The sequence below is a fragment of the Acanthochromis polyacanthus genome, chromosome 10 (genome assembly GCF_021347895.1).
Source record: "Acanthochromis polyacanthus isolate Apoly-LR-REF ecotype Palm Island chromosome 10, KAUST_Apoly_ChrSc, whole genome shotgun sequence".
Classification (NCBI taxonomy): Eukaryota; Metazoa; Chordata; class Actinopteri; family Pomacentridae; genus Acanthochromis; species Acanthochromis polyacanthus.
Window position 1 is genome coordinate 28,958,233 of NC_067122.1, and position 17,196 is coordinate 28,975,428.

General features: G+C 40.5%; 1 protein-coding gene across 3 annotated transcripts in view; it reads right to left on the minus strand.

Moving 5' to 3' along the window:
- Positions 1-1,903: 1,903 nt before the first annotated feature.
- Positions 1,904-17,196, minus strand: part of ppp3cb (protein phosphatase 3, catalytic subunit, beta isozyme) — a 45,375-nt gene continuing 30,082 nt past the window's right edge. For 2 of the 3 annotated variants that reach the window (XM_022202953.2, XM_022202954.2), the window contains exons 6-14: positions 15,707-15,846; positions 14,361-14,438; positions 11,952-12,046; positions 10,950-11,075; positions 9,972-10,049; positions 9,758-9,842; positions 9,384-9,481; positions 8,287-8,334; positions 1,904-4,419 (exon numbers count right to left, since the gene is read on the minus strand). In XM_022202953.2, coding sequence (XP_022058645.1) covers positions 4,241-4,419; positions 8,287-8,334; positions 9,384-9,481; positions 9,758-9,842; positions 9,972-10,049; positions 10,950-11,075; positions 11,952-12,046; positions 14,361-14,438; positions 15,707-15,846 — 927 coding nt within the window. In that variant the 3' untranslated portion in view covers positions 1,904-4,240. The remainder of the gene's footprint in view (positions 4,420-8,286; positions 8,335-9,383; positions 9,482-9,757; positions 9,843-9,971; positions 10,050-10,949; positions 11,076-11,951; positions 12,047-14,360; positions 14,439-15,706; positions 15,847-17,196) is intronic. The other variant, XM_022202955.2, reaches the window with a different exon arrangement.

Here is a 17,196-nt window from a genome sequence, read left to right on the forward strand (position 1 = left end):
GTTTCCCCCGAGGAGGAGTTCGCTCTAGAAAAAAATGAAAAATGGGAAAAATCTGACATTCAACGCAAAATAGCTCACTTACTGTTGGGTTTGGAATGTGGCTGTCACTGACTTTTTTGTTCAGCCTGATGTGCTGCATATGTGTACCAAATTTGGTAGATACACCCCCTGTCAAAAGTTGTAGGACAGGTTCTACTTTATTTGAATGAGAAAGTGTCCTAAAACTTTTGACAAGGAGTGTATACAGGGGAAATCATTTTTACACTGCCTGTGTTAAAGCTGATGAGTTTTAAAGAGTTAAATAAATACAATGCTTATCATTAACAGAATTTTCTCATACAATCAAACAACTTTTCAACAACAACTTTTTATTTGTAATTCTAACACAGGAAAAGCTACATTCTAGCCATCTTTTTCATCACTACTGCATTGTTTTATGCATGGCAGCAACAGTGATTCGGGCATAATTTCTATATTTTTTTTAAATTTTATTTAAACCACTCCACAATCTTTGTACTTAGGATTATGTTATACTTGACACATCTGTGAGTATTAGAAAGTCTGCTAGAATTGAAGAGACATATATTTTGTCATTGGGCGGTGTACACTGATTTGCCACAACATTCCAATAACTTGGCTAATGATATATAGGCCACATGAACCACAGCTGCCCATATCTAGCCACAGCAAACTAGAATATTGTATTATAAGGAGTACACCCGTGGCAACAGCAGCTGTCCATGTGAGTGTCAACAAGATATGTGGTTTTGGTTTATTTTTTATTTTCCACAGATGTTCCCTACTTGTTTACACTGTCCCCTTCACTGTAGCACTGCAGATTTCTCTGCTGTGGAAATAATAAAAGATAATCTTATTTTTATCTTATAAATTAATCATAGCCTAGACCTTAGCTTAGTAGAAGTAGAGTAGTTGGGATCACTGTTTTGACCACGAAGCAGACCGTTAGAGCAACTCTTGGCAATAAATTGACATTTGTGGACATATTAAAAAACATAAAGATGAGTTAAGATTAAGATTACACAAGCTGTTTTTAAAGTGGTTGTTTTTTTTGGCTACATGTGACTGATTTCATGCATGACCAACCAAATACAGTTAGATGCAGAAGGCAGTTTTTATGATCTGCAGCCTGACGAGTCCAAACATGCAGCCTGAGCAATATGGAAAAACCACATGGAAAAACAAGAAGCAGATAAAACACTTTCTTTAATTATTCGAGTGAATGGAACCCGTTTTAGTCTCATACAGCTCATGCTTATAAGTTCTCTAATGGTCTGAAAATAATAGAAATTTAAATTTAATAAAACTTACATGAAGTTATCAAGGAAAGAGTAATGGATTCCATTAAATCATTATATGATATTTTACAGTGTTAACCCTCATGAACTGTATGACAGCAGACTGTTATGTTGTTGTGTAATTCATTCAAGCTTTTGTTTCACTACTTTCACATGGTTCAGCCTTTTCTTTGGAAGGCTATATAAAGTCAGTAACCGTTAGTACCTTTTCCTGGAAATAAGCATATCAAATTACATTCTTCATGCTGTCAAAGTGGCGTACAGCTTCTCGAGAAGTGAGTCTTTTATGTAAACATGTTTTCAATCTCAAAACATAACTAGCAGCTGTGCTTGAAGAAAAAGACCGTCTGTGTTTGAGCTGCTCAGGCTCGCACAACATACTATGTTTGTTGGGTAACATCTTTAACTTGGAAAAAAAGCCCAGTAGCAGAATACGGTTTGAATCATCCCTGACCACATTTGTTTTAGATTTGGCAGCTGTAACACTGGTCCGACCTGTTATGCTAATTTTGGTCGTGTGTGTGTGTGATGATGCTCGAGAATATAGGTCACTCAGGAGAAGGAAATAAAGGGGCAGTATCCATACCAAAGGTTCATGCATATTTTATTCAAGAGTAAAAAAGTGAATCGTCCCATGGGGCATGCTTACAGTGTTAGTGACTGGGGAGTCAAATCAGAAAGAGAGCAGAAATAGAGAGATAGAGAGAGACTGAGAAACAGAGAGAAAGAAAGAGAGAGAAAGAGAGAGAGAAAGTCAGAACCGTGGCACAATTTCTATGGCACAGGGTCTCCCAGGGGGGTTCACCTCTCCCAAAGAAGCACAAGATCAACCAAGGAGCAACGCAACATGAAGAGCAACCAGCAGAGAGAGAGAGCTTAAATATTAAGAATAATGTCCATAATAAATAGAATCATAATAATCATAGAATCATAAATATCATCAAATAACAAGAGGAATCATCAAGAATAATGATCAGAGAGAGTACACTTTTTTCCTTTAAATTGTGACGGCAACACACCGGCTCTTCTGTTAAAATGTGTCTGCTGCTTTTTGCTTTGAACAGCGCAAATTTTAACCATGCAATCATGCTTTTGGCTGCCCGAATGCCTGTGCCTTTGTATATAGTATGGTCATTCATCAATGCTAGTTTAATATTTGTTTATCGTTATTCATATTTATCATTAAAAACAACTCCTGTACATCGACAAAGAAGAGAGGAGAGAACGTGGACTTGACACTTTGAATAGAAGCGTACTGTCATTCTGTACAGCATCGAAAGAAACCGGAAACACAGGTTGTGAAAAAGAAAAGAAAAAAAAGTGAAAAAACAACAAAATATAACACAAAATGAATACAAAAAATAAATAAAATTAACATTATGTACAAAATAAATGAGTCATTATACCTCAGTTCATTTATATTAGCCAGAAAAACAAGAAGAAAAAAATTCCTACCATAGTGAAACACAGAGCACAAATATAATCTTCACATTATTATCAAAGAACTTAACTCTGCATGCACTGATGCGTTAATATAAATGCTTTACAAAGACCTTCTTCTGACTTCTTGTTGTCTTGGCTGCTGCCTTCACCAGAAGAGTCTCTATGAAATATCGTTTCCTGCTCTGGAGGCCAGAGATTCCCAGCCATCACTGCTGTTCGGGAGTAGACAGCAAACACGGGAAGAAAGGAAGATGTAGAAAGAGGATGAATAGAGCATGACTTCACATTTTAACTCCCCCCGGCTCCCTCACATACATAAAGCGTCCTACTTCTGCTATACTGCATCTTGCATCCTGTGACCGTATGCATCAGATGTGCAATAAAACCTCTTTATGTATCCTATCTACACTCCACAGGTTGGGAAAAACACTTCAAATAGGATCTGAGCCCAGTTTCGAGCTGGCCAGGGCCAGAGTTTAAAGAAGAGGGGAGACTCCTCCACTTGACTTCAAGTGGAGAATGCGTGCGGTGTAGTGCTACAAAAGCAAACGGGAATCTCCTCTGCAGAAGAAAAGGACAGCAAGGGCTCAGATTAGACTGCAGCTGAGATTATCTCTGTACATCTCTCGCTGACAGAAAAGCCACCACACCACACATCAAAATTTTTCTCGCTTTTGCCCAGCTGCTCGCAAAGAAAACACACTTTTTTTTTTCTCCAAATACAACCGCACGGACACTTTACATGTTGAAGCATGTGCACGCACTCAGGCAGGCATATCCACGACCTTATAAAATCAACTGGTTCCACTTTCTGCTCTGGGACGCAAACAGGAAAAAGAAGCATACGAATGTAAAATGCCCCAGCCGCCTGATTGACACCCCCTCCTCGTGCAAACATGTGACCCCGCCCCACACTACACACACCACCAACACAGGCACGTCATGCTGACACCGTCAACCCATTGGTGATCCCCGACATACAAGGTGAACAGTAGCTCCTCCTGTTTTGCATGGGGAGTGTTATTGGAGGCTTTCTCCTGTTGTTGTTGTTGTTGTTGTTGTTGTTGTTGTGCAGGTACATGGGAGTTGTAGTTCTCTAAATAGGGCCGATCAGTTCAGTGAAGAGATTCAGCCTTTGGTGGTAAAGTCCGGGTACGCTCATGCCTTTACATAACAGCTGAGGGCAACAGGGAAGGGGAGGGTAATCGTGGTTGTGTGTGTGTGTGTGTGTGTGTGTGTGTGTGTGTGTGTGTGTGTGTGTGTGTGTGTGTGTGTGTGTGTGTGTTATTGCATGTATGTGTGTGTGTGTGTGCGTATGTGTGTGTTATGTCATCTGTAGCCTATTTAGTGTACGAAATACTGTGTCTGTGTGCTGCGTTTTTCTTGTGTATATATGCCTATGTACACGTATCTATAAATATGGTACCACATCAGTGTTGTAGCTGCAGGTATGTGTCTGGGCATGTGGGAGTAGACGTCCATCACTGTATATTGCTGTTGCTGTCGGTCCCATTGGGCTCCCCCATGTTCATGCGGCCCATCGACAGGCCCACGCTGTTGACAGCATCGCGTCTTGGCGGCATCCTCTCGTTGATGCGGTCCAGACCTTTGGCCTCCTCGAAACTGCTGATCCGATGCTGTGGGGAGAAGCCTCGGATGGCTGCAGAAACAGGCAGGCACACACACAAACACACGTGCACACACACAGTTAATATTTATCAAAACATTTGGTAGAATCTTGTGTATCCAAACCCTTTGGCACTTTGACTGAAATATTTAGAGCACTGAAATTGAAATTCCAAACTGCCTTTTATTCACTCAGTGAGTTCTTGAAAAATATTAATTCTGGTTTGATTTACCTTCTCAATGCTTCCATTTGAAAGCACCAGAAAGGACATTTTGATCATTTCGATCCCGATTCTGCTTCACTCAGCACAATGTCATGTTAGGTTTGGATAAACAAAGTTCTCTCATCTTCATATCTTCATTAATGTCAACACAAACGAGCTAGTGTTCATCTGTTGTCTGGATGCTGAGCTACGATTAGCTTAACTGTATGGCTCGCACAGTCAGTGCAACGAGACACCTGCTAGATAAGCCGTCATGAAACACAGAATACAGAAGCGCAGCTGCACAGAAGCGGTCATCCTTAAAACATCTTTCACCTCTGTGAGGAGTTCTTGACAGTCAGCCGTTTGTTCAAAACTATTTTAGCTGGAGGTTACCGTAAAATTTAATAATCAGCACTCAGAAATTAAAAGTAACAATGAAGGTCAAGTATTAGGATTTTTTTTATAAATTTCTCTCATGTTGCTTCCTTTGGAATTCATAGTAAATCCTGTTAGATTTGTGATAATAGACAGCTTTGTCCTTTCTGAGTATACTCTGTGAATAAGATGCTGCTGCACTAGAAGATATTTCTTATTTAAAGGGGCACTCCACCATTTCAGACCATGCAGTTTCATTTACTTGTCATGGCAGTGATGATTATGGTGTATTCAACGGCAACGAGAAACTTAAAATTTCCAAACTCTGACAAGAAAAAAATCCAAAAAAAATGCCACCAGAGATTTTTTGAGAGATTTACCCAATGGTGCCATCGAGAATGCTGCTCATTCCAGCTTTAATATTTGTTAATTTGTTTTTGTTTGTTTATTTTTTAACTCTTCTGTTTTATAAGTTTCGTGAACTACATGTCTGTTGGCAAAGCACCCTGGAGGTAGCCATGGCTTTTTTCCTGCTTCATGTATGTATTCCAGGGTACACTGAATGAAGAATTAATCTTGGAATATTTTAACATTTAGGCAAGCATATGTACTTGCAGATAGTTAGATGAGGCCTGCACAGTGAGCAGTGGTTAGCACTGTCACCTCACAGCTAGAAGATCCCTGGTCTGGACCTGGGTTCCTTCAGTGTGGAGTTTACATTTTCTCTCTGTGTATGTGTGGGTTTTCTCCGGGTTCTCCTGAAGTTCAAAAACATGCTGAGGTTAACCGGTGATTCTAAATTGTCCATAGATGTGAGTGTGATTGTTTGTCTCTCTGTGTAGCCCTGTGATAGACTGGTGACCTATCCAGGTGTCTCCTGCCTTCACCCTCAGTCAGCTGGAATAGACTCCAGTCCCCCTGTGACCCTAATGCAGATAATGCTGATACCGTAGTTAGATGAGGTGATTGTTCTCTTCTATATGTATGTATGTACCATTAATGTGAAGCAACTGCTGTTAGCTGTTAGCTTAATGTAAAGACTGAAAACAGCTGGAGACAGGAAGCCTGGTTCAAGTCAAACTGTTTGCCTTCCAGAAAACAGTAAAGTTTACTCATTAACAGACACTGCGTTGACAATATGTGGGTTTATAGGAAATGGTGCAACTGGCATTGATGAGTCAGTCGTCAGTGTCCTTGAAAGTACAAAAAGTATTAACTTTGTTCATCTTCACATATAAAGAAATGTCATCAGAGATGTCAGATTATTCCTGCAGTTGAAGTTTGTGTTCCAGACAGATAGAAAAGAAGTGAAAGATGTGAACATTTACCACTATATTACCATAGCCAAATCAATACCATGACATCAATATTTTAGACTGAATACTACGGTTATCCTCAGTACCAATATATCAAGATATCTCTACATCTATGGCATGGCACTTCCACTCTTCAGTGGAATTGGTGGAGTACCCTTTTAAATAAGATGCAAAGTAGTCTTGCATAGCCCGACCATTCTCCAGCGCTCCAGAAAAACCAATCACAATCACCTTGGGCAGAGCTAAGCCCATTACGCAGCAACAGTGGACATGTTTTGGTGGAACATTTGCTTGCAGGGAGGCAAGAACTGTCTTTCAAATCACTTATTCACCGAAACAACCAAGCAGGCAAGCCTCATTGATCCAAACATTTGGAAGACTTTTTACCATCTAGGTTTCTGTAACCTGCTGTTTCTTATTAAGTCAATTTTGGAAATTATAACATGCAGAAAGCACAATGGAGGGAGAGAGTTGTGTGAAATGCGTGGCCAATGGCAGCTTGTACCTGCAAACTACAAGTACATCCTATGAGTCTGACTGAATGTAAAGTGAAGCAACACATGAGAAGTAAGGCTACTTCTTTACCTTTCAAACATCACAACCAATTTAACTTAAACAAGTAATAATCATTACAACTTTCAAACCAGCTGAATGTGGTCTCTGTGTCAGCAGATGCTCCTGTACCAATAAGGAGGTCTGTCTGGAAAAACCAACATCATGTTTGAACAACGGCAACTGTCGCCTTACCTTTGCACACATACAATTACTCACAAATACAGTATGCCACTGTCTTACACAGCGGACGTCTGACACTCAGCTACAAAACATATTATGTAACAGAAAAACATAGCACAAGTGATACCCATAATTTATTTGCACAAACAAATTATGGACTGTACTTCAGGTAAGCCAAAGACAGCACTAGAGGTACGAACACAGAAGGATACGGTTAACTAAAGCGTGCAGACTAATATCTACAGTAAGCCTGTGCGCACAGAGTATACTACACTACACTAAACACACACACCATGACCACAATCTGTTCAGTAGCACAGAAGAACCAGGCACACTTGTCCTGACATCATTCAGCCAATGAAATCTATACACATGCCAAGTCGATGTTCTTTTTCTTTAAACAGATTTTAAAGCTGGAAATTAATTTTTAAGTCTTGGGGACACATCTGTGGTAAAATACTCCAAACCCATTGTTGATTTTGACCGGCCTTCTCCAGCAAATTCACTTGTCGGACATGACAGAAGCACAGATCCAACGTCACATCACCTGCTGTCACCAGACTTCTGTAGGTCATATTCACTGAAGGAGGCTCAGCGAAAAGCTTTTTTTTTTTTACCACAGATAAAGTTTAAAGGTTTGGTTTGAAAATGAATTCAGATATTTCTTCAGCTCAACACATTTATCTCTCGTCATCGTCTCAGGTGCCTCGTGTTCTGCCGTGGCTTATAGAGAAACAGATTGATTGCATGTTCTTCTTTTACAGAACTACAGTGCCTATGAAACATAGAGAAAAGACTACCACACTGCAGTCTATAATAGGTTTGAGTGACCCTGCCCACCTTTAAAACACCCACTCCCACCCACAGCCCCGCTCTTCTTCTGTGTTTGCGTAAAGAAAATGTTTTGTGTGTTGTGTGTTACATCTGTAAGTAGATGTTTGTGTGCTTATGGGGGAGAAGTGGTAGTGGTGTTTCCTGTTTCCAAGAGAATGAAAGAGAAAAGTTTGTGTATGTTAGTGTGCTTTATTGTGGTGGCTTCAGCGTGCGGCGGTTTAAGGCTTTGTTGTGAGCGCTGATGCAGTTAGAAGAGCTCAGTGCATCGTGGGTAGGAAAAATCTATGACCTTATGAGCATGGGTTGCTGGGAGTGCAGCCATGCTGCACACACACACACACACACACACACACACACACACACACACACACACACACACACGCATATGTGCACGTATGTGCACACACACATACAGTGGAATGAGTGGTATTTTACCTTCAGCGTCCTTAACTGTCTCGATAGCTTCTATGGCCTCAATGGTAGCTGAAGGATGGGCAAAAGAAGAGAAAGAAAGAAGGACAGGAAGAGAAGATGACAGAGTCCAAGAAAGAAGATGAAATACAAAGAAAGAAGGAGGAGAAGGAAAACGGGGTGAAGGCTGAAACATGCTTCTGTGTAGATAAACATCTTTGCTTCAGGCAAAGAAGGAGTTTATGGGTGACCATAGCTCACAGAGGAGCCTCCAAAATCTCAGTGACAGACACTAGTCGGAAAAAAGTTTAGCCAGTACTGCAGTTGATCCAAATCAAAGAAAAGAAGGTTCATGAAAAATGAAGTTGAAGAGTGACATCAAATGTGATATATCGACCCCTCAGAACATGATATGAGGCGTCACGTTGGATTCTAGGGCCGACACATGTAAACCTCAACAGCTAGGGGTCTTTAACTTTGCCTCAAAAGTATTGATTGATTTCTTTCTTCTAAACATTTCATTTTGGTCAGTTTAATATAAACTGTTGTACACATTAAGTAATTTCTGTTGTCAGACACTGATAAGAACGAATACACACGATGCTTTTAAACTGTCAGGGGCATGTTTCAGGCTTTAAACATGTGAGGCCGTCAGAGCAGCACTGAGACCAAGGCACCTGGTGTTAGCATTAGCTGGTGTTAGCTTTCACTCTCACACACACACACACACACACACACACACACACACACACACATACAGTTTAGCTCTGTGTCCACTTTGTAAGTATTTGTACTACTGCCCCATACTTTCTGTCATTCTCTGGCTCTCAGCCTCTCGCTCACACTCACACACATCCAGCAGGCTGTTAGTATCCTCAGTGCTGTTGAGGTGAAGTGAAGAGAAGTAGTGAGTCAGTGAGGCAGAAGGATGAGAGGAGAAAAAACAGCAGTAGAGGAGGAGAGAGGAGGAGAGAGGGCAGGAAGGAACCGGAGGATGATCCAAAGCACATATTTAAACTGTCTGTGTGTTCTTGTGCTTTTTTTTTCTTCTATAATATCTGTGTCTGACGGTGTGTTCAGGGTTAAGTTGAAGAGTGTGTGTGATTGTGCGAAACACTCACCACTCTGCAGGGTCTGTTTGCCACCAGACAGCACTCCACTGGGCAGCATGCCTGTCGGGGTGAGTCCCTTCAGGGTCAACACGTTCTCACTCTCCTCCCTGAGAAACAGCCAGAGACAGCATGTGTGTGCGGGACAGATGTTGGTGGATTAAAAAAAAGAAAGCAGGTGATAAAGAGAGAATTACAGAGAATTACACACTTCCGCAGTTTGAGCACCTGCAAATACACAAAAAACATGCCTGTGGGTTAAAACACAGAACTCAGAATGCGAGTTAAAAAAAGAGGAGGATCTGTTGACAGCTAATTTCTGCTGCAGTTAGGCGGAAATAGAGACTTTACTGTGAATACACGCATATAACTGGAATTTTACCCACCGTAGAACGGAGAACATTTTGGCCATTTTTCCAATGGCTCGGATCTTGTTTTTGATCACCTCTTTCCTTGCTGCTGCTGCACTGGCTGCAAGATAGTCGGGCAAAAATTCATAAAAAAATGTCCAAAATATCATTCATGTGTAATTACCGACATATATTTATTCAGTCACTGGACAGGTTTGAATCCACTGGCTTTAACATCAGAGTTTCTTACCGTCATAGATCTCATCTCCATCGTTCATGAGTTCATCATCAGAGCAGATACTCAGAACGTTGACCAGCATCTCAGTTACTGCAGAGAAAAAACAGAGACACACATTTAATCAGGAACCAATCTGACTAAATTCTGTTTACACACTAGTGTCTAATCCTGTATGTTAGGATTTAAGAAGTACACCAGAACAACTTAGAGTGTATAAAAAGGATCTTTCTTTAAAGGTAAATCATGAAGTAATATGCATATATAGATTGTTTTGTTCATTGTTGCACTTATTTGAAATATTGACAACTGTCTAATTACAATATCCCTAACTAGAATAATTGTAAATTATTTATGTATTTGACAGCATTCAGACTGCCTTTCTGGAATAGGACAAGAGCCATCATTACTGTTATTACCACTGTGCTACAAGGTGTTACACTGTCAGTTAAGGAGAAAAATATAACATATGGTATATTTTTGACAGAGTTAGTTGCATTTGCTGGACAGAGGTAAAATATTCGATCTTGTGCTGTGACCCAGTAAGCCAAAATAGGAATTACTATACATGCAAGCTTGGAGATTTTTATCTAAGCACGTTGTACATGGCAGAAAATTATCAGTTAAAATATAGTATTTTATCATTTTTGTTGTCAGTATTTTTTTTTTGATAAGCCAGAAATCAAGACTCAGTGGACATGGATTGTATTGTATAACCTCTTGGAGTTTATCGAAACTTCAGTGTAGGTTTTTGTATCATGTTTTCCTAATTTGAGTTAAATAAGCTTTATAACACTCAAACGTTGTACTTTAAAACTCTGATGAGGCTGTTACGGGTAAAATCTTTCCAACATTGATTTCATCATTCCAGAGCCCCTTTACAGCTCCACAATCTTTCTGAGCTGGACCCCTGACAGTCCCTCCAAACCGCAAGGCTTTCATCTGTAATTATCACAACATTTTCAGTCTAATTTAGCTGTATGTGTCTGGTACCCTTTTCTCCCACAAATGGCAGCGACCATGTGAAGACGTCCATGAAGTTGGGCAGCCAGTAGGGGTGAGGAGAGCAGTTGAACTGACGGATGTTCATCACGTTGTTCTCATATTTCAGCACCGCCGCTAGACACACAAACATGGAGATATTAGCATTTTCATCTTTGCTCAGACAAAAGACAACAATATTTCCCAAAGTTGCTCCTTCGGAGGAGTCATAGGTGTCTTGATGGCTTCACTCACTATGCTATTTCTTGCTCAGTAACTCAATTTTTGAGGACAGCCAGCTGCAGACAGATTTACATGTACCATATTCTTTCCTTTTCCTAATGATGGATTTAAATGTACTCTTTGAGATATTCTGTGACTTGGAAATTTTGCTGTCTTCATCCTCTGGCCTTTGTTTTTCCATAACCTTTTTACAGAGTTGCTTAAAGTGTTTTGTCTTCATGGTGCAGTTATATCTAGGAGCACTGATTCACCAATGACTGGACCTTCCAGACACAGGTGTCATTATACTACAGTCACTTCAGACACATTCACTGCACTCACATGATCTCCTTTTAACTAACTGTGTGACTTCTAGCATTAAATTAGCTGCACTTGTGTTGAACTGGTGAGTCACTTTGAAGGGGGTGAATACTTATGCCACCATTTGTGATTAAGATTACTTTGTAGAAATCTGTTTTAGAAAGCCAAATTATAAAATAATATTGACCATGATTCAGTGGTGGAAAGCAATAAAAGAGAAAACTTCCAAGGGAGATAAATACTTGATATAGCCACCGTGTAATAGAGGAAGTGTTTTTATGTTAAAGATGTGCTTACGCATACACCATAATCAACTATATGTATCAAAGTCCTCAACAGATGTTTGAAGTGTCTCTTTTCAGTTCAGATTAGGACTAATATACTCTTCAGGGCAAAATAACTGCATCTCAGTTCTCACACTTCAGCTTTTTATAGAATATCTGTGCATGTTTGTGCATGCAGATGCCAGACCTTTGTTGTTGTAGACATCCAGGTAGTTTGGAGCAGAGAAGATGGTGATGAGGGAGGGGAAACCTGTAGTCTGGCTCTTCCTGTACATACGGTATCTGAGGAAAGAGACAAACAAACCGCCCACGTTACAGCTACTCAGATGAGACAGGACATTGTATATGAAAACTGAAGATTCGCTTCAGAGGTCTTTAAAACCAGACAGGGACTAGTTCAAGGGGAGACAGACACACACTGAAAAACAAATAGAACGGAAACAGAACAGAATCTGTGGCATGATAGGGAAAATGGAAAGATACAGTAAAAGACCTGATGAATAGGGTACTGAAAGCTTCCAGAGTTTGAGCAAAGCCAGCAGAGGGTTAAAATTTAGGTGCAATAAGTTTAATGTATGCAAAGAATCTAACAAGATTGGACATGAAATGAACACAAGCGCGCATAATTCATCTGCACCAACGGCCTCTACTAGCTGTGTTTGTGCAGAAAGATCAAAAATGTCAAGTCAAGTCAAGAAATCTTTATTGTCCCCACGGGGCAATTTTTGGTGCAGCCAGCAGCAAAAACAACAAGCAAACACAATAAAATGCAATACGCAACAATAAAATACACAACAGAAACAACTACAATAACAGTAATCAATTAAAATGCAATAAGATACAAGATAAAAATAAAACCTAAGGAAAGTTGAAATGACCACAAAGCAGAGTGCTTATAAAGGCGTTAAAAAACGTTCTTTATTAAGAAGGTCAATGGCCAATGGGACCCATGATTTTTTGAATCTGTCTGTCCTACATGTAGGCACTTGAAACATACATCTAGATGGAAGAACCCTGAATTCAGTAGCAAGAGGGTGACTAGGGTCAAACAGGATGAATTTTGCCTTTTTTAAGGATCTAGTCTTATATAGGACAGAAATGTCAGTCAGTGGAGTGCCAACAATTTTGCTGCACATTTTGACAATACCTTGAAATCTGTTTCGGTTTTTAAGGTTGACTGAGCCAAACCAACAGATAAAAGCAAATGTCAGGACAGATTCGATAAAACATGAGTAAAACATAGGCATAAACTTAGTTTCAACCTTTATATTCCTGAACTTCCGAAGGAAATACAAGCGCTGGTTGGTTTTCTTGCACACAGCATCAACCTGATGCTCAAACGACAGCCTGTCATCAATTATCGTATGTATTATTATGATGTATTATTACAATGTATTATTTGTAAATCGAATCTTTGTGTCCAGCCGTAATTGTTGGCTTTTTTATTACAACACTGATTTTCATATTGTCTTTTGTTATGGTTGTCAAATGTTATCAGCACAAGGCCAGCTCTTGTTTTGGTCGTTACTAGCTGGCCACCGTACACTGTGTCTGACCATGAGCCATTTGAATCAAAAGGCAAACTAATGGCTCAGTCTCAAACAGCCCCTGATCGGTCTTTTCCACAGCTCTGCCACAGTGACATTGAGTGAATGTTGTAGTTTGCAGTTAGTATGCAATAAATCAAACATTTTTAACAGGTTTATATGGACTGAAAATGAAATAATAACTACAGCATTAGAGCGCAGCCACTCGTGCCATTAAACTTTATAAAGAGAATCCCAAAAGATAATAATGACCTGAAAGCATGTCCCCTACTTTGTGAATTGTTTTGTCAGAGAATTGCATGGGGCAACAGCACATTCACAAATCAAGGTTGTTTTTAGCAGTGATAGCAGTGAGTCTAATTGAGTCAAAAGTTATTTAGCCACATTTCAATTTGAAACCTGCTTAGTTTTGTCTCTGCACTGCATTATGCAAAGTCACCGTTCTTGATTATGCATGTGCAGTTCTAAAAGAACACATAGCCCTTCATATATACATTAGGTAGATGTTACAGGTACACAGTCATGGCCTACTCCAACTGTTTCTTTCAACCACCCTTTGACAAGTGCATCAAGACTCTTGGACGATTACCCAGACTACCACTTTGCATGAGAGACAAAATATTGTTAATGGGTTCAAACAGCACAGCACAGACACTCAGAGTAGCGCTGCCTTAATTGCTGTATTACATCTAGAGGATTTTCACTGGGATAACAGATGCCAGGAATGGATTTGTGGGTCAGAAAATTGTCCTCACTGTTTTATTTAGACTGGTAGTTCAAACCTCCTATGGCTCTTCCTGTGTTGTTTTATAAAAGGTGAGTTACTCAAGCTGAATTTTGTTCTGGCTCAGTCAGACAAACTCTAACAATGATAATAACACGGTTTAATGAGGACAGGAGAAAAACTGTAGAAGCTGTTTCCCTGTAATGTGCCAGTTAACTGATAAAGAAACTCAGAACATGAAATGTCAAGGTAAGCCATTAAATTAAATGGCGTTCCTGGTTTAAGCCGAGATGAGGCCTGAGCCGCAACTAGTCAGTCAGCTTACCCAGCATCCTGTGCTTCATGCGCTCTGATGATTGACAGCAGGTTGTTGGTCTGTAAGAACTCGCACACTGCTGGATAACTGGAAGCAGAAAGAGACAAAGAGAACAAAAGGGAGAGCAAGTGAATGCATGAGAAACAAGACACAGTAGAAGACACTTTGTATTTCAAAACATGGTATATGTTGTGAAATCAAGGCTGCTGTAAATCACAAAACAGACGGAAGTGATTAAAGTGTAGCAGTGGGTGATGAGTCTTCCTCTTGTTTTCTGCTGTATTGTCTGACTAGTACCAGCAGGGGGCATCAGTGAAGACATCAGGCCTGAGCAGGGCTTATGGCTGCCTTGTGCTGTGGGGGCTGAGTATACACTAGTTGGTCGATTAATGCTGTGTCTCCTAAACATAGAAAAGCAGTGTGCTCGCCACAGAGAACATGTCACAACACTGACTTCTGAACAAGCACAAATATGACCGCAGCGACTCTCCATCTGCCTTTCAGCTGCAGCTCCTCGCCTTTTGCATTCTTCCATTTTTATTTTTTTTAATTTCCGTCTTTCATCTTCTCCCCTACCATCACCACCATCGCCATCACCATCACCACCCTCCTCCTATGTTGCTCTCCCTCTTTCTCTCACTGTATCTTAATATCACTACATATCTGGCAGGAGTAGCCAGTCGTCATAGCAACAGAACCGTGCAATCTCCCTGGGGATTGTGGGATATCGTTTCATGCTGAAACTGAACTGTGTGTGCGTGTGTGTGTGTTTGTGAACGTGCCATGTTTATGTGTTTGCTCGTACTCTCGATGTGTGTGTGTAAACTGGCCGAGATCTTCTGTCTCTGGTACAAATCCCAGCGATTGTTGGTGGATCTTGGATGTGTTGTAACCATGCAGGAAGCATCTCTCTGTCTCTCTTCCACTTTACCCACATCCCAAACCAGCAGCTTCAAGTCCACCTAAAACTTACTAGATTCCTGATTTGTAGAAGAGCGTCACACCCTGCTAACGCCAGGCGCTTACAGGACACTCGAATCATTAAAACACATTGACTAAGCCCAGAAAAAGACACACACAGGAGCACATTTGAAAACCTATTGTGGCTTCAGCTGGTAATTTTAAGGAATATTGTTCCTACTGTGTATTCTGTTATCTCTGAATATTGCATTCATTCACATGTTTGAATATCAGGGTACTTCATATCTCTGAGATTCATAATGCCCCAAGACTTCAGGACTATATTCAATCTCATTCCAGTTGATTTCCTTATAAAACAAACTGTCAGGACTCTTATGTAATGTATCTTTTTTATTGGTAACAACACCATAAGGGGTAATTTTGTCCTGCTGTACCTGTAGAAATAGGAGCACCCTCTGACTGTGTTGTGGCCAAAGTATTCCTGGGTCTTCTCATTGCCAAAGTCTTCCAGGGGGTCGGCCCACAACAGGTCGCACATGGGCCCAAACGCTGGAGGCTCCTTGAACCGGTCCAACTAGGACATACAACAAACACACAAATATGGAAGCGTGAGCTCACAGAAACAGAAATGCTCACATGAAGACAAAAACACGCGCAAGCATCCAAAAACATAGTTTGTGTCTACGATACGGACATTTTTCAGCCTTATAAACCGCACACAAGTACACATATAGTATAAATCAGAGGAGAAAGAAAAGCAAACACACAGCACACAAATGCACACACACAAACATACTGTCAGAGCAGAGCATCTCCATGGCAACCCACACCACACAGGAGGGAGAAGATGTCACACCAGCAGATTCACCATGGAAACACTGCCATTAGATGAGGAAGTATGTGTTCTCCTGTCTCTGTGTTCATATGTGTGCTTTTGTATTCTGTAACACTGTGAACTGTGTACATACATAAAGGGTTTTGTCAGTGGTGTATCTATTGATTCAAACAGAATCATTTCGAAGGCATGCTTAAATAGCACCCAAATAGACGTTTGTGTATGTTTGTGTTTGAGAGCTGCACATAAGTCTATCACATCTTATGTTTATGTTATTCTTTTTCCTAGAAATTATATACGGTATATTCCTCCCCATAAAGGCAGAAAGCAGCGACTCGAGAAGCAGTGAAGTTGAGACAAACCGTGTGACGTGTAGGTATCTTTATTTGGTGTTTTTATAAGCTGATTATTTTACCCAACAAAAGCCTTTCTACCTACATACACTCAACAAAAATATAAATGCAACACTTTTGTTTTTGCTCCCATTTTTTATGAGATGAACTCAAAGATCTAAAACTTTTTCCACATACACAATATCACCATTTCTCTCAAATATTGTTCACAAATCTGTCTAAATCTGTGACTGCTGAGATAATCCATCCCACCTCACAGGTGTCCCATATCAAGATGCTGATTAGACACCATGATTAGTGCACAGGTGTGCATTAGCCTGCCCACAATAAAAGGACACTCTGAAAGGTGCAGTTTTGTTTTATTGTTTATTGGGGGGTGGGGGGTCCAGTCCTCTTCAATGGCTGTGTGAAGTTGCTGGATATTGGCGGGAACTGGTACATGCTGTCGTATACGCCGATCCAGAGCATCCCAAACATGCTCAATGGGTGACATGTCCGGTGAGTATGCTGGCCATGCAAGAACTGGGACATTTTCAGCTTCCAAGAATTGTGTACAGATCCTTGCAACATGGGGCCGTGCATTATTCTGCTGCAACATGAGGTGATGTTCTTGGATGTATGGCACAACAATGGGCCTTAGGATCTCGTCACGGTATCTCTGTGCATTCAAAATGCCATCAATAAAATGCACCTGTGTTCTTCGTCCATAACAGACGCCTGCCCATACCATAACTCC